The sequence below is a fragment of the Teleopsis dalmanni genome, chromosome 2 (assembly GCF_002237135.1).
Source record: "Teleopsis dalmanni isolate 2A chromosome 2, ASM223713v2, whole genome shotgun sequence".
In the NCBI taxonomy this organism is placed as follows: Eukaryota; Metazoa; Arthropoda; class Insecta; order Diptera; family Diopsidae; genus Teleopsis; species Teleopsis dalmanni.
Window position 1 is genome coordinate 9,460,357 of NC_051847.1, and position 26,109 is coordinate 9,486,465.

Sequence of the window (26,109 nt, forward strand, 5' to 3'; positions counted from 1 at the left end):
AAAAAGTATCTTGAACTTATGAAATTAAACAAAATATCTGAGTTATAAATTTTTATCTGTCAGTGCAAGCAAAAATAAAAAGAATATACGAAAAACGTGAAAATGACTACAGACAGGTAATATTGAATGGTTTGATATATTGTATTTTTATTATGATACTTCATCATTTGTGCGAAAAGTATCTCAAATATATCAAAAACCAGTATTTTGGATTTATGCACCATTAAAAATATTTTTTCATAATTTTTTTTTTTTACTTTTTAAAAAGAATTTCAAGTGTTTTAATATATTAAAAAAAAAATAATATGTATATGTTTAAATATTTGTTTTAAATTTGTTGAACTTTTAATTATGTTCTCTGAAATTTAAAGCAAAAAAAAAAAAAAAATAACATTGTCGCTTATTTGCATTTCTCAAATTGTTTGCAAAAAACTTATCATCTTATTAAACTTAGTTAATTTTTTTTTATAATTTATTATATTTATATATAATTTATTATATGTTCGTGTTCTGAAATATATATTATATGGTAATGCATGCAAGTTAAGACAGCTCACGTGTTTTTATTTCTAATTCAGAGATATACTATTTTCTACATTTTGTATTTGTATTTTTGATTAACGACTGTCATGGTATTTAGCGCAACAGTGACTTGCTGATTTTAATCGAATTTTTAAAAATGTTTTGTTTTGGAATAAAATACAAATTATAAACGGAATTGTTACATAAATAAATGCAAGCAACAGTCCCCGTCTGCATTCGAAGAGTACACCAAGTGTTTCTGGATTCATTATTGAAACCAGTGTGGCATAAACATTCGTTAATCATGCGTGTGTGGTCCACTTAAGAAAGGAATTATTCTCTTATTCTTAGCTCACACTATATACACAATAGCATTAATTGCTGAACTTGTAATAATTTAACCCAAACACTTTGAGTTTCTTCCGCTCTTAGTAGCAAATCTACTGGAGATGTTGCGTGAGGAACAACATTTAACAAATTCATCGTATGCTCAACATACTTAACTTGTAGTTTCTTTAAAAATTTTATACATAATATAAAACTATATTGTTATAACAATATAATAAATAAAGTTACTACACCATATTAAGTTGAACTCCTTTGACTTCTACTTATAGAGTCAAATCCATAACTAACAAGCTAAGTAAAGCAAAGAAACCAACACTGGCAAAGGCTCCATTATCATATCATACTTTATTAGGACACGCTGACTTTTGCAAGGAATTTTAGAAAAGATAATATATTAATTTTAGAAAAGATAATTTAACTTAACAGCCTCTGCCGTGGATTATAAAATAAATGATCTTTAATCAATCGATAGATGCTATAATTTACTAAAATTTTAATATTCCAATACAAAGTTTCTATAAATAATATGTGTGTTCACTGTTATTCACTGCCTTTGGGAATATTATTTTATATAGAAAATAGAAATAGAAATATTTACATTGAAGTCATACTCTTATCAGTTGAATAAGGTTTCTACATAGAAAGTTGTAGTTATTTATGCTAAGATGATTAGTAATCTTAAAACTTAGCAACGAAAATCAGTCGGTTTCTATTCCTTATAAAAATAATTTTGGTTTTTGGTTTTTGGTTGCGTTATTTAATTGGAGGTCTGATGATGTTGTTACATCTTCCATCTTTTCTGCCGCAAACTCCAAGTTTGATAAGATTCAGATATGGATATTCCATGGTGGTATAAGTACTTACAATATATTAATTTATATCGATGTATATTATATCTATATATATATATATATGAACGATAAACAATTTTCGTTTGTTTTAAAACTTTAAGAATTTTTTAAAAGCTATAAGACATAAGCCAAACTATATAACATATATATATTACATTACATATATATTAATATATTATATATTATTGCATTAATGTTCAATATTTTTGTACTTATTACCCTAATAATATAAACTTTTTACGTTAATCAAATAACATAAAATACATCACGCAATGCATATATATTATAAGTATTATAAATAAATATGAATATTTAAAAATCTTTAAGATTTGTTCTTTGTCAACCCGAAATGTGTGAACAAAACATTGTTCTTATACTCTTCGCTGTTCAGAAGACAGGATACAAAATCGGAGATTTCGTATTTAGCAGTTCTGTGTATTTAAAGACATTCTAATTGCATGAGAGAACTCAGTCATGATATCAGCTTTGCTAATTATAGCAAAGTGAGGGAGAGTGCTTGTGATTTAACTATATAATCCTTTTTGATATTATCGAATCCTGATTTTACTGTTACTATTAGAATCCGGCGATGTCGAAAACTTAAATAAAACATTTTTAATTAAGTACTTTATGTTCTATGACAAATTGTCTATTCAATCCAAATCCGAAAGATATTTTATAACCAAGTGATTTTTTTAACTGACCATGCTTTATCATCAACGCTCTTTTCGCATACAAAAATAAGTGTGTTTACACTGAAATAATCATTAAAGTAAAACTCGATTATTATTATTCAATCTTCTATGAAATTACTTTTCTAAAAAAATCTGTTATTGCTGCACAAGACTACATGAAGATATGATTTTATATAGTCATACCTTTGGTTTTAATTCGTCATCAAACAGGTGCGATTCACACATGGGCTCCATTATTATTCCGAAATATTGCTTTGGTTAAACTTTAAAAAATATATATATACCTAAAATGATTAATTTAATGTTTAATAGAATTCTAAAAACAAAATTAAGTTAAATGCTGAAAATGAAAATAATAATACTAAAATTATAAATTTTTTGTTATGCAAAAAGAAAAAAAAGATAAAAAAGATAATTTGGAATTTTTCACAAAAATTTTAATATTTTTTTTTTGCTAGCTTTTCTATACCACAAAAATACATATGTATATTATATGTATATTATATGTATATTATAGATGAAACTTTTTTTTAAATCATTCTGTTTTCCAAAGTTCAATGAATTATTTCAAATAACAAAAGGTATTTTCTAATACATAAAGTTAAAAGCGATAGCAAATGTTTACGATTAATTTATTGATATACAATAAGCAAATAAGTATATAATTAAATATTCTTATTATATTTAATTATATATAGTTGATGAAATAAACTGATTCCAAATATTGTGAAGACTTAAATAATTTTTTTTTTAATTTTAAAAAAAAAACACATTTTTTTATTTTACGCTATGACGTCATAAAATTGTCTACAACAGATACAATTTTAATGCAAAAATGTGATAACATTTCAATTAACAATAATAAAAAATAATAATTGATTGTGTGTAAAAATATGTACAGTCATCAAATGTTGATTGTAATTGAAAAGTGATTTGAAAATTGATGAAATTGAGAGTCTCAGCGTGGTCATGAGTTCCATGCATATCATCAATAATGAAACATTTTTCAATTTGTGAATAATCGATTAATCTACTGGTAGTAAGTTGGTCTTTTTTTTAAGTGAAAACGAGCTATCACCTCATCAATTATAATAATTAAAATTATGGGATTAAAATTATGCCTTCCTATAAATGGCTTTTATATACACAATATATCATACATACATTTTTTTATAAAATAATATTAATGAGCGTAGTTTCGATTTAATTATTTAAATTAATCCAATTAAATTTATTAACCTATCCACTTCTCCACGACATACCATTAAATTCCATTCAATCTGAGATACACTTATTGAAATTAATTTTTATATGTAAGTACTAAAAAGTGTTCTTTTAACCAACTTCTAAGCTAGTAAATATACCAAATTTTTTAATTAAAGATAAGGTAGTATCTTACATTATTTAAGAAATGTTTTTTAGTATTCATTATTATGTTGAAGCTAGGTGAGTCAGTGCACTTGAGCACTTTTACTTTCTATTAACTGCGAGGTATCTTCGAAACCCTTCTCTACGCCTTGACTGGATTATTGTTTATAATTTCATCAGACTACGCAATAATTGGCCTCTGATCTGCATACCTTCCCGAAATAAAATCATATTTACCAAATTTGGAAGAAATAATTTACTTCAATCGTAGTCTTATGTTGAGGTTTTTTCGAGTTATTGCAACTGAGCACTTTTATTGTTTGTTAGCAGGGGGTCTCTACAGAGTCCCTTCCTTCTCTTTGACTAATTTATGTATTTCTTACAAGCTTCGCTGATTATTCGATGACTGATCTGAGATCTGCACACCGTCCCGTATGGCTAGTGACTGCTTTCAGATTAGATAGTGTTCTACTCTATTGTGAGTCCAGTCTAGTCAGCCATTATTATTATGAATAGGCTGTGCATACTTTGTCTAGTCTAGTCTAGTCTAGTCTAGTCTAGTCTAGCTATTAAATATTCATCTATTCAAAATATTTCTGAAACAATATATCTTATTTTTTTATGCAACAAAATAAAAAAATTCTATATAAATATTAAAAAAATAATTAGCGATTTTTATGATTTTAATTTTTTTTACTACTTCATTACATAAGTTTGTTCTACAGTATCTTTTAGCTTACAATTTCGTTAAATTTTTATTTGAAATTTTTTTTTATTAATGAAAATCAATTCTCACGAAATTATTTTCAGTAACTCCCCACGCGATTTTTATCTCGTATCTCATTGAATATTTATGTAAGAAATTTATAGCAAATTAGTAAGCAAATTAAAATTAATTTAGAAATAAATATATTGGTTGCTTTAACTAATGTTATATATAATTGTTATATAATTGTAAAAAGTATATATCAGCTAATTTATTGCTAATAGATTAAATGGGGCAATAAATATGAATTTAATATTGTATTAGATTGAATCAACTTTGAAATATATGGCAATACTCTTACATCAAATATGACTGACTATAGCAATCTCAATGTTAATGATTGTTAAAATAATTATCAAATGTTTATTTATAATATTTATATATAGTGGTGAAATACTTATCATATAATACATATATGTTACATACTTATTTATTTTGATGAAATATATACATAAATGTGGCATCATGGGTACACAGAGATCGGCAAATCAATCTTTCAGTTCCTACGGTTAAATTAATTAAATTTAAATGATTTAAATAAATGTTGAAAATAATCTCCCTTATTTCATATGTAGCTGATTTTGCTTTCCTGTTAAATGGAAAATCCTAAAATTTGACTCTCTTGCTACCACTTAAACTGGAGACTTAAGCTCGAATTACAAGAAGTTAAAAGTACGTTCTTGCAACTTCCATCGAAGCTTCACTGATTGCAAGAAACCGGTAGTGTTCTTCAGGTAGTGTTGAGCTAGTTATCGTTAGACTATAAAAGCGTGGCTAACCTGAAACATTAGGATTTTAGATCTCTGCTATGTGATTAGTTATATGATGATCGTTGATGCACTTTTACGGACTATTTGGACATGACCATGAAAATATTTTATGAAGAAAATCAAATCGAATGCGTCAATTTTATGCTGTTAATAACTTACTACATATATTTATTCCCAGAAGCTGGAAATCCTGATATGAATTAATGAACAGCATTATTTGTTTTTAATCGCTTCAATGTTAGAAACTCTAAACAGTGGTGAAGATATAAAATATATTATTATTACGAAGTAATGAACTTTTATTCTTGTCGAATAATGATTTAAGAGAATAAAATGCATCGTTTCGTTCAGTAAGACCAGAAAATAGTAAATATGTATGCAAAAATCAAAGCATTACATTTATTTACAAGTCGGTAAATGACAGTAATACAATTAACATAAGAAAATTAAAATAAACTTTTTGGAAATATGTTCTCTTTTCTTTATATTCCATTTAACCAGACTGAGCCACGGCAACCCGTGACTAAATATAGCTAGTACACTAATCATAAAATTAATTATTGATAATCTTCAATATACATCTACAATGAAGTCATTCTGCAGTTTTAACAGATCAGGGATGTACTTTCACTTAAATTTTAGAGCTGTGAAAATGTAATGTTTTATTCTTACTCGGAACCCTCTGTTTTATAAAAACCTGGGTGTCAATAATTTTGGTAAGTTATAAAGTATACTTCGTGGGTCCTTCATTTTTATAGCCAGTTCAGTATTTCAGACTTTGTCGAGAAATTCTATTATGCCAGATCTTAAATGCACCTGAAGCTGGAATAATCGTCCTTAAAGTTTAATATTCCCCAAGAATCTTTTGTGGGCCCTTCATTTTTGCGCTCTCCGAATCTCTTTTGGTTTGCGCTCTCCGGATCTTATATGCACCTGAATGATGCTAAATGATCGTCTTTGTAGTCTCATATTCCCCAAGAATCTTTTGTGGGTCCTTCATTTTTATAGCCAGTTCGGTATGCCAGACTTTATCTATAAAGTTGTAGAACTATAAAGATGGGTTCTTTTTTGCTTTGCGCTCTCCGGATCTTATATGCACCTGAATGATGCTAAAATGATCGTCTTTGTAGTCTCATATTCCCCAAGAATCCTTCGTGGGCTCTTCGTTTTTATAGCCAGTTCGTTATGCCAGACTTTATCTATTGGTTTGCGCTCTCCGGTACTTATATGCACCTGAATGATGCTAAAATGATCGTCTTTGTAGTCTCATATTCCCCCCAATCGAAAATAAAGAATCTTCAAAATTTAAATAATGAAATACTTGTCACATAATAATATATAATTTTAATTCCGTATTATTTTTAGTAACAACGCTATTAAAATTATTAATTTAATAACCTTAAGCCGATAAAAATTTCTTTTTAATTTAATTTATTTAACTTCATTCATTTTGTTTGTTTATTTGTTTATTTATTCAAATCGTGACCCTCAAAAGGTAGTCAATGATACAATTTGCAACACTTATTAATGACAAGAAAAAGAGTTTAAAACAAAAGCAAAAAATAAAGTGCAAAAAAATAACAACAACACACACGACTGCCAAATACAACAACATAAACACTTGACAAATACAAAATGTATTCCAAGCACAACAATAACAATAACAAACTCAAAGCAGTAGCAACAACAACAAGAAAAACCTCTTCAAAGTTCAATGAAAGAAATTTTACGCACGAATCAATTAGTTAGCGCCTCACTCTTATCGCTCGCCTCATTGATTTGCCGTGAGTCTGATTATTGAATTGAATGAAATTGAAATAAATTGTGAATGTCTGTATGTTTCGCAAAAAACATGCGTACTTAAGAGCTAATAAATAATAATAAAAAAAAAATTAATAATTAATAACATATTTAATGTGTTATTTATTAATTAAAAATAACTTTCAATTATTATTAGACTTTAGTAATTTTGTAATTTATTTGACGGAGATTGTATTGTTATTGGACTTGAACTATTAGACCTCGCTGCTCTCTTTGAAACCTATTCTCTGATTTCTAAAAATATGAAATTGATAAAAAAAAAACTGTATACATTATAGGTGAACTCAATATGTTTATGTTTGGAAGGGAAAGTTTTAAAGTCCAAAATAAGGAATTTAATATTTTTTTCTATTGTTATATTTGACTTTTTAGTGGACTTAACTAGCACTTTTACATTGTTCATTTTTATTAATTTTTATGTATACATATTCTATATATTCTGTTATACATATATTCTATATATTACTCTATTATTCAATATATTAGTCTTTTTTGGTACTAGTAGCCCATATTTTGAATTTTTTTTAATTATTTGTTCAGGGTGCAATCAGAAACATATCCAGATAGACATATTAAAAATCAGATTACAATCAAGCGTTGTGGTCCGGTGTATGTTAGGTGTACCTTCGTTAATTTGGTACTAATAATCAATCCATTACCGATTGTGATCAAGACACATATTAGAACCGGATCAGTTTTCTTTTAACTAACATAAATCAGTTTTTTAGTCTTAGCATCATAATCATGTACCATAAACCTATACTTTTGATATAGTTTTTCGTATTTAGTAATTTCGATTTAACACTTCACTGAAAGGAATCCAAAAAAAAATTTTAATCAGGTGTGTTCACCACTGACTGCATGTATAAGTGAACTGAAAGAGCTTACTTCAAAATCACAATGACTTAATTACTTTAGTAAATGCGGTTTACGTTTTTTATAGAATTGTGTATATTCACATTATTCAATATATGATAAGAATTTCTTTTGTCATACAAAAATGTTTACAATAATATAACAAATTTATTTGGTATTTATAAAAAAAATAGGCTTGGAATCGTATGTAGACAATTATGATATTGGAATATACCTTTAGATTTAGAATTGTTTACACTTTTAAAAGCACACTACACTTTTGTTTTTTGAAGATACAGTCTCGAATTTTATGTCCTTTTGAGCTATATCTAAACAAACGCTTATTAAATATATAAACCTTACAAAAGAATTTAGTCAAAAGTTATGTACTTCATTTAATACCACGAGATTAGAGAAAGGTTTTGGGCTTATATTTTGGAAATGGTAAGATTTGAATAAAAAATAGAATGAGAATGGTAGAACAAGAGTAAAGACACTTGTAAACTATCACACACAACGGGATTATTGACCGGTCACTGTAGATTTAACAATCACCTAACGGAGGTAAGAATTTAATACAACTCAGATAGCAGATATTATAGAGATGGAGGAGAAACTGCATAACATGTGCTTGGGGAGTGCCTGGCACTGATGCACAAGCGGAAGAAACACCTAAGAGGGTATTTTATGGATCATAAGGATTCAAGACTAGGAAAGTTAGGCTCTATATAGTCTTTCATTAAAAAAATCTGACTTAGAGAAGCACTCTAATACGACTAAGAGACACAATAGATCTATTAGGTCGCAGTACAAGGAATTACTTAAAATTCAGACAGTTAACATGTACAATAATTTACAGGAAGAAAAGAATGAAAGTTAGTTGAATTTAACATATAGCTGTGTATGAACGTTTAAAAAAAATATACTAAATAGACATATAGCTGTGGGATTATTATAGTATAATGTGTGCCTATACAAAAAGACTTTCATTAATACTGGAAAAACAACATAATTAGTTTAGAATGGATCAAGGGAGTTATTCTTTTGATCTCAGCTGAATACTTCACTGATAACTTCTATATGGCAGATGCAAAACGTGGTGGTTTTTAGTCTTCCAATTTGTTTAGTTTTATCGAAAAAAGTGTAGAGATTGGTGTAAATATTTAGTCTTTGTTGGGATTGTGTGAAGTACCTTTTAACTCTCTTGAGCACAGTTAAAATATTAACATAATTACACATACATTAACTCTATAATAATCTTGAAGACAATGACTGATACCTTTGTATAATTTCAACATTTGTGTGACTAGCTGTGTGTCAAAACTGTATTATTATTCTTATTATTTTGTAGTAAAATTAGTCCCTATAATAATAATTAAATTACATCTAACTTTATTTATTGAAAAAAAATATCTTTTAAATTACATTTAATCCAATAACTCATTTCAATAACACATTTCTCAGAATTCCAAGAAATCGCAAGAAATAATTAATCACTTAATTCATTTGTCTTCACTTCACTCCACTCTTATCTTTTTCGTTTTTGTTAAGAACAATACTGTCTACAGATCAATAGGGAACTCATTAGTTCTTTAATTACGGCCACATTTCCCAAAGAGATAATTTATTTTTTTTTTGAAGAATTCAACTTTTACTTGTAGTTGCTAAGTAAATACGGCTGAGTGCCTTACCTTTACTGGTGTACATGTATAGTTCTATAGTGATTTGGTTTTTATACAATTTATAATTTAATGATAAGATCGTTGTTTATGTCTAGGGTTTTATAATCTATAAAGGTGACAAAGTACAATTAATTAGCAATATTTGAATTATTTTACAAAATACATAAAAGTATTTCCGTTTGTGGAGTGTGATTAAAAATAAAAAAAAATTATACAACTTTAACCATTTAATTATTTAATTTCATACGCATTATAAAAATCTCTATTTGCATATAAATTAAATGAAAATTAGTTTGCACTTAACACTGATTTCTATAAGTCTATATCACAGTTTTTGCGATAAAAAATAAAAATGTTGGTCTTTGCAATTCTATAGAATTGTATACATTGACCTATTTTTATTATTTTTGTAATAATATCTACACTCCAAATATTTAATCATAGTATTTGCCTTTCTCACTCTATCGTACGTCATCAAAGCTCTATCGTCCACCAAAGCTGGTTAATTCTCTTCAAATACCAATATTCAATAATCCACATGGATTTAGTTAATTTTAATTAAAATATTTTTATGATACACTAGAATTACTATAATTCCAAATTAATATCCAAATATATATCTAAATATTTACAAAGTGATTTCTCTATTCTTTCCGCATTTTTCACAGGGACGATGAATATAGCAAATTTGTGCCGATTAAACAACAATTTGAGATTGTGCCGTATAAAGATAAGGAGCACTATCAGTGTAGTTCACTATCAGTGGCATCGGACAATAGTTGTGAACGAGCGTCACGGCGTGGAACATTTCATCAGGTGTGTTTTTAAACAACTATTACTATAATAGACAATAAACAAATATAAATAACAAATGTAAATATTAAAATAATAAAGCCACTCAGAGTCCGTTTTTAATAAATCATATTTTTTTTTCTGTTAACATGAAACATACTGGGAACTTCCGAGAATAATATCTAGTATAAAACTATTTATTTATATCAGCGATGGCAAACCCATGGCACAGAAATGTTTGTGGCACGTTACTGTTTTTTATTTAGATAGTCAAGTCCCATAAATATAACAAACCGGGAGCACGTGCGGTGAAAAGATTAGGCAAATGTTATAATTAAATGAACTATTATTTATTTTTTGTTTATAAAACTTTAAAGGTATTATCTTTAATAATATCTGGATACACAAATAGTTGCCACGTGTTTATAAAAAGGTTTGCCATCACTGATTTTTATTAATTAAGGCGGCTTATGCGAACAATTCAAAAACATATATATTTTATATATTTTTAAATTGTTAATATAGCTGTTACTCACTACAGATAAATAGTCAGAAATAGTCAGAAAACTTTAAAAACATGATATTTATATTTACATATATATATATATATAAAGTGTATATATACACTTTTACAAAACTGTACAAGATATCAATATGATTCTTTATCATTTTAATCATTAATATACGACATTTTTATTTATGAAATTAAAAATTCAATTCTGCAACACTAATTAATCCATAAAGTACATGAAATTATAATTCACATTCACTTTAAAGTTTTAAATAATATTAATTATTTATAATTAATATATACTATTTTATAGCTATACTTAATTAATTTGTCAATGTTTATGCCATAAAATAAAGTATAAAGCCACACTAATGTATACGACCAGTTCAAATCATTTTCGTTTTGAATATTTAACTTATTAACTTTCCAAACCAAATATTTAAAAACAAAACAAAAATACATTTGTATTATTAAATTTTAATAAAAAAAATTGTTTCCCATACCGGGAATCGAACCCGGGCCTTCTGGGTGAAAGCCAGATATCCTAGCCACTAGACCATATGGGATATTATTGGTGGGATGCCACATGTTCTATATAAAATCTTTTTTTTTAGATGCAAGAGAAAAAGCTTTTCATTTTTACATATTCTCTTTTGCTTATGTTTGTATCTCTTAATCCAATCTTTCCTCTTTAGTAGAGTAGCGCAAAAATAGTATTTTTGAACATTATTCCCTATAAAATTACAACAACATTGACCTACACCGAAATGGTAATATTTACAATCAATAAGAGATCGCCTTTTGGTTTTGTATTGTTAAAAAATTAAATAATTTTAATTAAAAATTTGAAGAAAAGATTCTTTTCAATATTAATTTTTCAATTATTTTTAAATTAAATTTAAATTTAAAAAAATACATACCGATAAAAGATGCATATAAATAAATTTTAGTATATAAACACTCGGATGTATAAATAATATTATAAAATTAATTAATGAGTTTATTTATGTTGCACATTTATGAACTCTTCCAAATATCCACTTTAACTGAAGCGAATCAGGAACCAAAACATTATGACTTTGAACTGAACTGCTAGTGTACTGGTTGGATAAATCGGGTCTTAATTTAAATAATGGATTGAAAGTATCAAATAACTTCAGAAACTTATGCGATTCAAAGCCAGAATGTTTATATGAATATTAAATGTATTGTATAAGAAGTTCTATATAGAAAATAGTTCAATTTTAATGGCAGTTTCATTTTCTTCTATTCTACGTGTATTTTATACCATATATCTGTAGTTTTATAGATTATTTAATATTGTCAATTTTTATATAAAAATATTTTCATTTCCTTGTCATTGCTCTTATTATTTTTACTATTATTATTATAATTATTATTTATTGCTATTTTTTAACTGTTATAACCGTTGCATTGAGGTGAAAGCAAGTGTAAAATAGAACAAGAAGCAACAATGCAAATACAAAACTTATACACAAAAGAATAAATTGTAGTATTTATGCGACAACAACGATGTTTTCTTTGAAATTTCAAGATTTTATGTACACAAAATTCAAAAACCACCTATTGACTTTTTTTGAAAGACACGTACACATATGCTAGGAAGTATAAGTATTAATGAAGGACTTTGTGAGTTTTAGTTTAATTATTTTTGACATATTTTTGTAATATTGAGCGTTTCTATATTCACAAAAAAATAATTTTTTAAAAGACTTTCCTCTGACAATTTTATCTCGGTATATATCAAAAACGGACCACCAATTAATTTTTTATTAAGTATATCAAGGAATCTCGAAATTATTTCTCTTTTATTTAATATTATTCATTTTTTTATTTTTTTTATAATAAAAACAGAAACTGTAATTGACAATTCTTTATTTAAAATTAAATATATATATTCATAAAAGTACAATACAAATACCTTAAAATCAGTAACAAATTAATTAAAAATATCACTTATACGTCACAATGTCTGAAGTGCCACAAAACAATACCGTAACATTCACAACTCAATATAAATGAAATCGTGCCACTTAAGAACGCAAAACTGGGTCATCCTCCAATAAAACTTATATGCCTGGAAAAAGTTTAAAATTATTACACATCAACAAATAATAATTTTTTTATATCTCAAGCTATTCAATTGTACCCGTATTTAATAATTGTATGAACCAATAAAACAGTAATAAAATGATCAATTTTTATTTTCTTTTCTCTTCTTCTCTTATCGTCAAATTGTCACCGTGGATAAAAACCTCTTGCGATCTGCACTGATTAACGTGGACAGATAATTGCAACGTGTGCCGTACTGTTACTCGCAGCTGCTTGTGGAATGCCCATTGGTTACTCGTCGGTGCTGCTGCCTCAGTTAAGTGTTACTAACAATACCAACGAACACTCTGAGATTCCTATTAATATTGCAATGGGCTCATGGATTGGTGAGTAAAAGTTTTGGCAATTACTTGCAAATATTATTAGTTTTAGAATTCGGTTTTCTGATTTTCAGCAAGCATACACAGTTTAGCCACACCCATGGGTTCAATAATATCGGGACCGTTAGCTGACAGTATTGGACGTCGAACTACCTTGTTGATTTCGATAGTACCAATGTGTATTGGCTGGTGTACAATCGCTAATTCACAAACTTTTTTTATGATTATCGTAGGACGATTCCTCTGCGGTTTTGCTGTTGGTATTTTGGGAGGACCCGGACAGGTAAGCAGAAGAATATTCTTTATTTTGTATTTGTTTTCATGTTTTTATAAATTTTGTAAAATTAAGAAAATATTTTGATAATAAAAATGCTTAAGCACTGATGTTATTTTTGATACATTGTAAGCCATGTGACATTGCTACTTTGTTAGGCAAATTCGGTTTTAACCGTTTTAAGAAATTTTTTTTTTGAAATTACCCTGTGCGATTGTTGAAGGTTATTATTTTTTCAAGATCCATATTTGGATATCACAAAATTAGTTAGAATTCGTGAGCTTGTAGGTGTCCCTACTGGAATGTTTTCATTTTACAAAACGTGGACATTTTCGCAAAAATGTTGTCTTACTCCCTCGCTTCCAGTATTTAATTTAAAGAATATTATTAACTTTTCGAAATGAGAACTTATAGACCATTATATTGTCAAAATAGTTCTAAGTGTTGCTACTGCGAACGCAACCTTACCCAGGAGCATTTTTGTTCTCAATAGATTAGACTTATCAAGTTAAGTCAATTAAATTGAATTTTCATGGCCCATTTAAGTTTTTATTAATCTTCTGTTGAATCTTCTCTTGAACACTTCTTATGCGTTCTAATCACTATTGGTTATTGTCCAAATTTCTATGGCATACAGCAGAATGATCATGATAAGAGACTTGTAAGGTGTAATTTTCGTTTGTGACAAGAAGGCATTCTTCTTCAATTGCCTACTTAGTCTCGAGTGATTCTTCGTTGAATCTGTAGACTAACGTAATTTTTGTTGCTTATGCTGCTGTTGATATGAGCAGTCTTTCAAAACTTCGCACAAAAGTGATTTTTCATCGAATCTTTAGACTAACATAATTTTTTGATGCTTACTCTGATTTCTTCATAAATAAAATCCCCAAGACCCTTAGAAGATTCTGTATTAGTTCGAAAAAGATATTTAGTCTTATATTTAGTGACTCCCAAATCTGATTAAGCTTGTACGGGGTTAATATCATGAGTTAACTCAGGATCTCGTTAGCTCTTAAATCTAGACTTTAACTTAATCTTCATTTCTTTGAGGATCATCTCTATAAACTAAATTATAGAATAAAGAATAAAAATGTACATACATTGTGTGGGAAATTATAATGAAAATATTGTTTTTAATCTTTCTGTACGTATTTCGAAAGTGAAAGGTTTTTCCTGATATAAATAATAAACAAATGATAAACAAATTCATTATACTTTTTCATAAATTTTACACAGGGTCACGCAATGTTTACTGTGACATCGACGGATTAGGAAAAGCGCAAATGTTCTACTTGATTGTGGACAACATACTCACAAATCACATTTGCTGGTGACATTTGCTCATTTTGTTTTCATTTAAACTACATTATCACCTAACCAAGTTAATCATACTAAACTGTAGAGTAAGGTCAAGAATCCGGAAACAGAATTTAATAAGACATCACAACAGAAAAGACAACAAAAGTGTGACATATCGCTTGTGCGATATGTTTTGCGACATTATCTTTAAAGAGTCATGGACGTTCCTATAACCTACTACAATAAAATTCGTCATCAATAGAAACATTTGCATATTTCCATAAAAGTCACAGTGAGAATTTTTCTTAAGTAGAATAATAGAAGAAGCGAAAAGATTAAATTGCTGGCACAAGTGGCGTTTTTGCTGTCGGAAGACTTGTTTCTTCTAAGATTTCATTTAGATCTGGCATAATAGTTCCATAATTGTATTGAGTGGGCACAATTGTATTAATAAAAAATTTGGAGATCTGTAAAAAATAACAAGAAACGATAAACCATAAACGGTCTTGAACTTTTAGTTCAAGAACGCATTTAATAAATCTATTTGAATTTACATAAATTTAGAATATTTTACTACTTAAGCAGTATGGGTCACTGGAACATGAAGGCTAGATGTGAATAACCTAAATTTAGAATACACATTCATGTTGACTGGTTTCACTTTCAATTTTAGATAAAACTGTGGATTTTTTAAATTTTAGTTAGTTAATAGTTGTAAAAGTAAATGACTTAAATAGAATAAATAATAAATATCGATTATGGCATTGCAGTTCATGTACAATTACCGGAGATTCATGGCATCAAAGCCTAAGATACTTAGGCTTTATAAAAAACTAAATTCGCTATAATACTTAGACTTTATAAAAGACTTAGTATCTTCTCAGTATATTAGTGTAGAAGAGATTTTCTTAATATTTGATCATGTCCATGTACTGGAAAATAAAAAGCAGATATCAATCACTTCCTCAACATTTTAAAGGTTGCAAAAAGAATCATTGAACGGAATTCAACCTCCAAAGACTAGTAAGAATAATTATTAAATAAATATAGAGTCTAAACCAGAATTTCTCAACGTTTGGTTAGCGTCATTAGCGCCACCGGTCCTAAATATTGTTTTTTCGATTTTAATATATTTTTTTTTGAAAAATATAGGTATTGGTTCATGCAAATCATTTTAAACATTTACTGATATTTGATGATTTCAGGAATAATGAAACAAAAGTAAACTGATGGGATATCCTTAACTTCAAAGATAACACAGCGTAGCATCTCGCCTCTCCCGACATAATCTTTAAGAGCATCGCAAAGGGCAATATGTGCCTCTAATTAAAAATTCAACGGGCAATGTGAGATAATTTAATCAAAGTATCCAACATGGCTCCTTTGTTGCTCTTGTTGTATTAATTGGTTTTTCAAATAAAATATAGGACATCCGCTAAGTTTACTGTCGTTATCTCAGCCAGGTCAGTAGAAACAGATCTCCTAGATATTAGAGCTGCTTCATCTGTAGTCCGTCTAGGTGTAATATCACAGCATTCCATTAGTACATTCAAACTGCAGATTAGTTAAAGTCTAAAAAGTCGTTAGTTCTTCATCTATCTAATCTGGGCTTAAGAGTCCTGCGGTACTTGTAATACACTGATCTGTTCTTTTTAATAATTATTTTCAATATTAATTTTTTTATTTCTGTAAACTTCTTATGCGAACATAAATAATTAAAATTTGTCATTTTTATTTACAGGTTTATATTGCTGAGACAACTGAACCGAATCTACGCGGGTTACTAATAGGTGCACCATTTGTAGCCTATTCGCTTGGCATATGTGTTGTCTATACTTTGGGTTCATCTTTTAATTGGCGTACAGTGGCTTGGTGCGGAAACATCTTACCTATTCTAGCATCGTTAGCCATTTTTTGTATACCGGAAACTCCAAATTGGCTTTTGCGTCACAAAAAAGTGGAGAGTGCACTTAGATCACTATCATTCCTGAGGGGAAATGAGATTGTAGCTCAAAAAGAGCTCAATGATATGGTGAAACGTCTGGACCAGGAACTTGCCACAACAAAAACTAATGAGAATATCTTTGAGCTGTGCTGTCAACGCGTAGCAATCAAGCCTCTAATAATTGTCATTACATTATCTCTCTTACAAATGTTTTCCGGTACTTTTATTGTTGTTTTCTATGCAATTGACATCATATCGGAGTTTGGTGGTAATTTCGATACAAAATTTGCAGCGATATGGACGGGTATAGTACGTATGGTCTGCACTATTATATTCTGCGTAATTTTATTGTTTGTGCGCCGACGTCGTATACTTGTGCTAGCAGGTATTGGCTCGGGTCTGAGTTGCATTGTGCTTAGCATTTATTTGTATACACGTAATTTTTCCAGTGAACCGAAGAGTCATGCTGATGTTATGATGGCCGCAATATGCCTTCTTTTATATATAGCATTTAATACGCCAATTATGGTTATGCCCGGCATTATGGTTGGAGAGCTGTTTCCTGCAAGAATACGTGGGCGAACTGCTGGCACAGTTTTTGCTGCTATGAATGTAGCATTATTCGGTTTTACTAAAGCTTTTCCATATATACAAATTGCAATTAAAATGCGTGGTGTATTTATGATATTCGCCATTTCCAGTTTTTTAGTGTCCATAGTTATGTTCATGTTCCAGCCAGAAACAAAGGGACGAACATTAGAACAAGTTGAAGACTACTTCAGGGAAGACAATTGGTTGTGGCATAAACGTGATAAGAGCTATAAACAAGTTCCGAATAGTAAGACCTCAACTGAAGCCTGAAGTGGTGAATCAAAGACATATAGTAATGTTCCATACAAATAATGTGGAAATTTGTTTCTGCACGAGTAATGACTTACACAGAATCCGATGTCCTAATGGAATGAAATTTATATAAAAAATAACACAGTTTTGATTGTTTTTAATGTATTATTTTAAAAAGCAACTAGTGATCCAGAGAGCAACAGATTTAAAGTAACACATTGAATTGATCTTCAAGATTGTAGTAAACTTTGATTCAGCGAGAGTGGAAAGAGTACTCGTTTAACGAGTACTAGAAAAGCAGTTTGAAGTCCACACATATAAATAACCACCAATTTATATATAAAAGCCTTATTGTTGGTTTTTTAATCAATATTGAAATCTATATCAACTCTTACTTATTTTCATTCTTTCAACTTAAGGATTATACTTTTGTTAATCAAATCTTAATAATGTGATTTTTTTTAAATATTATCTATTTTAAGTATATAATAGTGTAAATAAATTTCATATATATGTAACTTAGTTTTTCATATTTTTAAGTTCTTGTATCTAAGAATAAAGAACATCCACAGTGATCCCCTTAAAATGTAAGGGAATAAGAAAACGAAAGCTAAAGCAAGATTCACATTATCAAAACTTGTCTTGCTAGATTGACAAAGTTTTTACTTCATATATTCGTTTTATATTTTTAAGTTTGTAGTTTATTTAATAATTTAGTTATATACAATAATATACTAATATATATATATATATATATAATATATATATATTTAGCCATACTAAATATTAGTTTTTAAATTTATTTATCATCATTATCACTTAGCGATACAGTGTAGGAGGGTTTCTGTGGGCTGCCTCTGTGAATTATATACCTATATATACGATACGAGCTTACTGCATATTAATGGCTCCTTAAGCTAAACAACCTCAAGATTCTCTTTAATAAAGTATTAATCATTTTAATATCAGGTACTTGATTTAAAAATTATTTTCACAAAGTATTTATCATAATGTTGTATATAATATTGTAATAATTATAAGTTTTATTAACATTTCGAAGTATTTAAATTGTAAAAAATAATAATAATTGTAACTGTTATTATTGTAATTTTGTGATTATATATATATAAGGGTAAAGAAAATTATGTAAAAACTTTTTTAAAAAATATTGTAAATATATTATGTACAAGAAAAACTGTTAAGAACCTCTTTTAATACAAAAAAAATTTGTCATCAATATGTTTTTAGCTCTATATACACATATGTGTATATAATCTATAATGAATTCTTTTTAATGTATAATACAATATTAGTTTATTAAATACATATTTAATATATAAAATATTAAATATATATTAAATAGCTGTATTATATATAGGATAAATTGATGTATGTGTAAAAGACACATGGAAAAGACAATCAATCTTGAACTTTATGTGCGTAGAGCCAATTTTTGGGGGACTTCTTTATATAAAATATTTTTATTTACAACATAGGACTCACAAGTGAAAAGCCTTATTTTCTATCGACTTCTTAAAATTTGACTGTCTTATTATTAATAGCAGTGGCAATGTTTTGCGATTTAATCTGCTATATTCAGAGAATGTCTTTTAAGCTTAGATGAATTAATGCTAATAAAAAACCTTAAAGTAACCCTTGGTACAAGTCTCCAAATTTACTCAATTAAAAGAAAGTCAGATAGTACTCTGATAGTATTCAATCCATCTCCTAACAATCGCAGTATACGAACAGGTGGGTTGGATTGATATTTCCGTAAATTTCCACTGATCTTGTCTTTGAACGATAGTACTTAATAATGTGCTCAGTTAAGAAGCTATTAATTAATCTGAGCTCATACCTGTATAGATTGAGAAACCTGCAATTATATTTGTTGTTAGCCCAAATGAGTTGTTAAATACTGTTATGTCTTTGTTTTCGAAACTTTATTTCGTAAACAATTCATTTTAGAAGTTTCTAAGTACTGATGCAGTTTGACAAATAAATATTTCACTGAAAGATTCCGTTTCCGTCGAGAGTTAAAACATAAGGTGTAAGCTTTGCTTAACACAGATATAAGATATTCCGACCTATTTCGACATAATGATCTAATATTTAAGAAATTTTAAAGATGCCTGACTATCTAAAGCATTAAACTATAATATAACCAATTTTCAATGTAACATTACAACTCCGTTTTAGTCAGTCTGTGATTCGCATACTAAATAGAGTGTGTCTGGATATAGAGGTGGAAACGTGGATATTTACTTATTTTATTATAAAGAGGTTTTCGAAAAGAAATGAAACAAAAACAAAAATTTATTTTTTAAATTATTTTAATTAATTGAATTTTTGGCTGACCATACAGCTGTTTCGAGTATTGCCAAATACCCTTCATCAGTGGTCTTGGAAATAAATCTTATATTTAATTATTCGTAAATAATTATTTTTGAGACTGCAAGTACCAGGAATCGAACTCGGGTCCTGCCAAATATGAAGCTCAGAATCAGCGCACCTTAACCAACTGATCCAAAGCCGTACTTGACTTTTTTTTTTTTTTTTTTTTTTTTTTATTATATATTTTATCTCTTTTTTGAAAACATCCTTTATTTGATGTGAATAGTACAATCTTAAGTATTTGTTCATTTCTTACTATTATACTATTATTAAAGTGTATTTAATAGATATTATAGATATTAAGTGAGATATGTGTAGATTTACTGAACCAATGTTCAGCTCCCAAATCTTGCAAAAATGATTTATATTTATAATGAATATATTCGAAGGAAAATTAGGCTTAGACTTTAATCATTATTGCCATTGCTGTAAATTACATGTTTTCTCTCTAAAAACATTTTTAAAAACTTCGTTAGATAAACAGATCATTTTCATCGGTAAAACAATAAAAATTTCAATATCTCTTTATTACTGTCCTAACCTTAGTTGATGATCTATTTTTAAAAAATTTATTATCGCAATTATAAAAAATAATGGTAATTTGATCTGTACATCACTGATTTTAAATACATTTTGTATCAAATTTTTTGAAATAACAAAATTGTTCTTTCTTATTTCATTCAAAATTTTTCCATCCAACTTGTGTTTCATTGTTTCGTCGTCAAAATTTGCTTCGTATTTAAATTTTAGTTATTCCAAAATGAGTTCTGAGAAACAACAACACGTTCAATCTAAAAAGGTGAAGAGTACTTCCTCTAAAATTGCGGCTTCTAAAAAGAAGGCTTCTCCTAGAAGTATAGTCGATAAATACTTAGATAAGAGGAAAGTACCGAAGTGGTTTCGTGGGTATTCAACCTTTCAGATAAAGGCTGCAGAGGAACTCCAGCATGCAATACGCGATGACATTGAACAGAATACGACATTACGTGTTCGTCAATGCTTGCAAGCTTTGGGAATTGAGCCTATTGGATCTACAAAGGATTTAAAATTTTTGATGAAATTAAGTGGTGGAAATGATTTGGCGTTCTTGTGGTTTCTTATGGAAATGCATTATAAAACGCATGGGGAGCGATATTCGCTAAATGAACAACTAATTATGTCTACGATTGCGCACTTGGATATGGTATTTACATTACGTGGGTTGGATAAGATTTTACCACCCGGTCATTTGAATAAAGCGGATCTTAAAAAACAAGAAATGCTTAAACGTAAAAAAGAAGAAGCGAGGTTGAGAAGAGAGAATAGAGAAGAGGTTATAAAGCACGAAATACCATATTTTAATGAATTGGTACGACCAAAACTTTATGGTAAGTCCTTAATTGCACATCACCCAAGTTATCAGGTTCAATTCCGTTTATACAATGTTTACACGGACCCCAATTATGTATGTCCAAATGGCGATAATCGGTGGTTCTCATTTTATGACTGTTCAGTTGGAAGACGTGTTTCACATCAAGTAGTAAACGAAATTATAGATGAAATGTTTGCAGACTTGGATTTAGCAAGAGCTAAGGCCGATAAAATCAGAGTAGTCTGTCAATATCATAAAAGACAAGAATATAAAGAATTTATAAAAAAGGGTAAATTGAGACTTGCACGAAGATTTAAAATTTTAGATATGGCAGATATCGATCGCTACCAAAAAGAGGTAAATAATGAATTTTAAAATTTGTTTATAATTAATATATTGATTCAGCGAATTTCATATGAAATATAAATCGTGTTCCGGTACGATTTATAGAAACTAATTTAGTTTTTCACAATGATCTAGAACTCGTCTTGCATTTTTGGTATTATTGTATCAGTAGTTAGTTCTCGCTTTTAAAGCTCATAATTATTATATATCAAATAAAGCACTGACGCGATTAGTAGAGGTAATTAATTGTCGGAACTGTGACCAAGCTGGTCTAACACTCCTTATTCTGGAGCTTGTTTCTTAGTTTAATTTGAAATATATCGTTTTCTTTTAGATGAAAATGAAGTCTTTTCAACGGCTTTAGGTTATTTTGAGGTTTGTTATTAAGCCTTTTGAAACTTTAATTTTTCAACATATAGTGATATCTAGATATCAGACATCTATCACAAAAACGGATTGCTGATTAACCTTAACCGTTGAAAAAAAGTATTTAGTGTCGCACAATGTAATCATGAAAGTCTATATATCACAGAAAAATTTACTTTTTGCAGAAGCGTAGAGAAAGAATTTTGAAAGAAATTGATGAAGAAGTTGGTCGTTGCATATGTAAAAACAAAGAGAAGCCCCCATTCGGACTGAAGTGTCAAGCTAAAAGAACCGTGTCCACATGTGATTTTGATTTTATTGTAGAAAACGTGGAAGACATTAGTACTTCTGCCTGCACTTGCGAGGAGGTAATCGAAGAAGCTTCAGATACAGATACTGAGAGTGATTCTTCTGATTCTGAGTCGTCTTCAGACAGTGATATTCGTAAAAAAGGAAAACGCAAAGCCGGTGGAGGCGAGCTTTCCATTAACCAGCAAAAACAACAAACAGATGTTTTATGTGGACATGAAGCCACTTCACCAGTATTAAGTAACGGTGGTGATTTTTCTGTTGAATGCTATCAACATTATGAAGAAAATCTCCAATCAGAAGATTTCTCAGCACGACTAAGTGGCGGGGGTGGTCCTGCAGGTGATTACCGTAATTACGATAAAACAAATAAAAAATCCCGAAGTGATGACATGCGGTTACATGGTGGAGGCAGCGGTACAGAGAAGTGCAAAGGAAGTGCGAGGGATAAGAAATCAATTTGCGGCTGTTGTCAATCAAATAGTGATGCAATGAGTGGTGGAGGTAGAAGTCAATTGGATGATAATACGACTGCATTTTTCGATCGGTATTTTCAAAAACGATTAAGCAGCTGCCTAGAAGCTCAGGGTATAAAGGTAACAGGAAGATATTCACAAAAAAATATCGCTTTGTCTGAAAAGAGACATTTGAAAAGAAAAAAATTATCTAGTGTAGAAACTGGTACTGGTGAAAATACTGTTGAAGATGAATTTTGGGATGAGGATATTGAAGATGAGCCATCCTATCATGATATCTGCTCATCAGGGCAAATAAGCTTTGACTCTCCCTCAGAATTAGCATTTTATGAGAGATTTAAGAAACCAGTAGAGGTATACGATCCAGGTGCTATAGATGAATATTTTGACTGTAAGGAAAAGGAACTTTACGATTTATTAAGCTTTAAACATGAAATGCCAACACAGAAAAAGGACAAGTATTGTATAAAAAAAGAATGGAAACCATGTAAGAATCTTGATGATATACATCCAAGCTGTGAACCAAAATTTTCTTCAAAGAGAGCAGTGAAAAAAACGTTGCCTCCATCATCAGAAGTAACAGATTTATCCAGTTCGAGCAAGGCATCATGTATGCGGGCAGGATTAAAACATAGCTTGGACTTTGTACATCTTTTAGATGGTCCAGTAAAACTTAAAAGTCCTTTTCATTCGTCTCAAAAATCGGTATCAACCGATAATTATGTAAGAAATAAACATCCCGTACCGTGTTCTATGCAATGTGGCGAAAAACATACCAATAAGTATTTTACCGCACCAAGACCTCATTGGCCACACAATTTTAATTATTTTGAAATTTTCAAACTGGACAAATTATCCCTTGAAGAAAAGGAAAAAGCTAAAAGAAAAGGAGATGACATTTACGAACAAAAAAGTGAACCGGATATAAGGAAAATGATAGTCGATGATCTTCGCAGAAAACAAAAGAAACTTTATAATTTAGATTACATATTTCAATGTAAAAGCGACGAAGAATGCGTTAGCGCCAAGGACCTTGAAGGCAGTGAACTCCAGTACCCACTAAATTTGGGTGAAATTGCGCACAAGTGCGCAGATAGAATCTGGCAAAATCAGGTTGACCAATATTCCGAATCACAGGAATTTGTATATTCTGATTATGATTCTCCATTAGCTAAAAAATATCCCAAAAAATTTTATGATTGCAGTGATAAGAAACTAATGATACAGATGTTAAAGGATGCATTCGAGTACTTGTCTCAAGATCATCGATATGTTCTAGCTGGAATGCCAGATTCGCATAACTTTCCGTTTCTATTGGAATGGATACAAAGACGTTATGGTAAAGTATATTTCCCAGAGGACCGCAGGAACTCATATCGTAATACACTACAACTATTCAATGCTCTGGACAAAGCTCCAATTACCGTCATTTTGCCGAGTGTAAAAGATATTGGAACGCAATCGTTTGTATCCTATGATTGTCGAGACTATTTGTTGAGAAAGGTAATTATACACTCTGATCTGGGTTTCGTATGTATTAATATAATTTATGTGAGGTAATTATAATACAATACAATACAATATAGTAGTACACAACATATTTCAAAAGTATATAATATAAGACAATGTAATACAATACAAAACAATATATTGCAATACAATGTATTACATTACTATATACGATTATATATACAATTAATTCTTTGTAAAATTTAGACCAAACAAATCAAGCAGAAATTCTACGATCATTTGGATTCAGTTATCATGGAACATGCCCGCATATTCTGGTATGCCATTCGCCCATTTTTGTGCCCAAATGGACCCCCAAGGAATACATACTTTGCTTATATGCCATCAAAATTGAAAGATATTACACGTCTAAGACCATGGAGATCATCTGAATATAATGATTGTAAGGCTGCTAGGGAAAGATATCGACTTAGGAACGATATATAGGACTTAGGAATAATTATTTGGTTTATAAAATTTTTGATAATTACAAAATAGTTACAAAATTAAATGTAAAAAAAAATTATCCTGGACTTACCAGTTTTAATAAAGTGAAATCAATTTAATGTAACATTTTGCATTATTTTATTTGTTATTGTTATTTAGTAGCGCTTCAATTAGGAAATTTTCATAATTTATTCGTTAATCGCATGCCAATAAATAAATTTCCAATACAAATACTTGAATACCCAAGATAATTAAAACAAAACAATTAAATAGTAGTGACCTTAGTTTCAGATCAGGTGCCACGGTAGTCAGTGCGCAAAGCTTTGGGTGATCTGACCCATAGAGATAGGCCACTTAAAGGGAAGTATAGTGGTGGTTGTGGTTAAAACTCAAAGTTATCAGGGTCGAATGAATATATTATGCACTTACTTTCATGTAACGCGAAACCGTTGCATTTTCCAACCGAAACAGCAGCGGTGTTGAAGAAGTCTGCCTTTTTCGCAACTTGGAAAATATATCCAAACGTGTAACTTAAATAGGTGCTTGCGGAATTTCAATGGGAGCATTTGTCAGCGCTTTATACTGATGCATATTGTAAATGCACCGTGGTGTTAAGTCTTAACTTAAGTCCATAGTTTAAAAACTATGGATTCTGTACCTATACCAAACCTTTTTCTTATGATAGATATACATAAAGTAAAATAGCTACAAGTAATACTTGAATTCAGAATCAGTGTTTGAATAATTAAAATTAAACAATTTAAATATTAATAAAACTAATCGGAGAATATTATGGTGAATCCATTTGAGAAGCACATTTCAAAGATAAACAAAGAACCATCAAATATAAAACTGAATGCAGTTTTTAGTATTGAATTTAAATTTATGCTACATATATATTATTTTAATTATAATATTTAGTTAAGCCAAAATAAAACTATACATGTTTATATAAAATTTATGTAATATATCCATTTGTGTTTTGAATAATTCTTCATTTGCTAATTGAACTAATGCTCAATGTAAACTCTTCATATTAATTATCATTTATTGAGTTCCGCTTATTGTGAAATTAATAGTAATAGCCTACTGATATAGCACACAAAGGCCGTGTGCG

At 29.1% G+C, this 26,109-nt stretch overlaps 2 protein-coding genes and 1 non-coding gene across 3 annotated transcripts; 2 read left to right on the forward strand and 1 right to left on the reverse strand.

Annotated features, from left to right (window-relative positions):
- Positions 1–31: 31 nt before the first annotated feature.
- Positions 32–18,506, forward strand: LOC119684515 (facilitated trehalose transporter Tret1-2 homolog). The gene is made up of 5 exons (XM_038098572.1): positions 32–116; positions 10,347–10,494; positions 13,290–13,440; positions 13,509–13,717; positions 16,749–18,506. Exons 1-5 carry the CDS (start codon positions 103–105, stop codon positions 17,811–17,813), a joined length of 1,587 nt encoding a protein of 528 aa, XP_037954500.1. The 5' UTR covers positions 32–102; the 3' UTR covers positions 17,814–18,506.
- On the reverse strand, positions 11,476–11,547 carry Trnae-uuc. The gene has a single exon. It is a non-coding gene; the product is annotated as a tRNA-Glu (tRNA).
- Positions 18,507–20,857: 2,351 nt separating the features above from the next.
- On the forward strand, positions 20,858–25,116 carry LOC119684499. The gene is made up of 3 exons (XM_038098550.1): positions 20,858–21,897; positions 22,437–24,539; positions 24,753–25,116. The coding sequence occupies exons 1-3, from the start codon at positions 20,950–20,952 to the stop codon at positions 24,990–24,992; spliced, it is 3,291 nt and encodes a 1,096-aa protein (XP_037954478.1). The 5' UTR covers positions 20,858–20,949; the 3' UTR covers positions 24,993–25,116.
- The last annotated feature ends 993 nt before the right edge of the window (positions 25,117–26,109 follow it).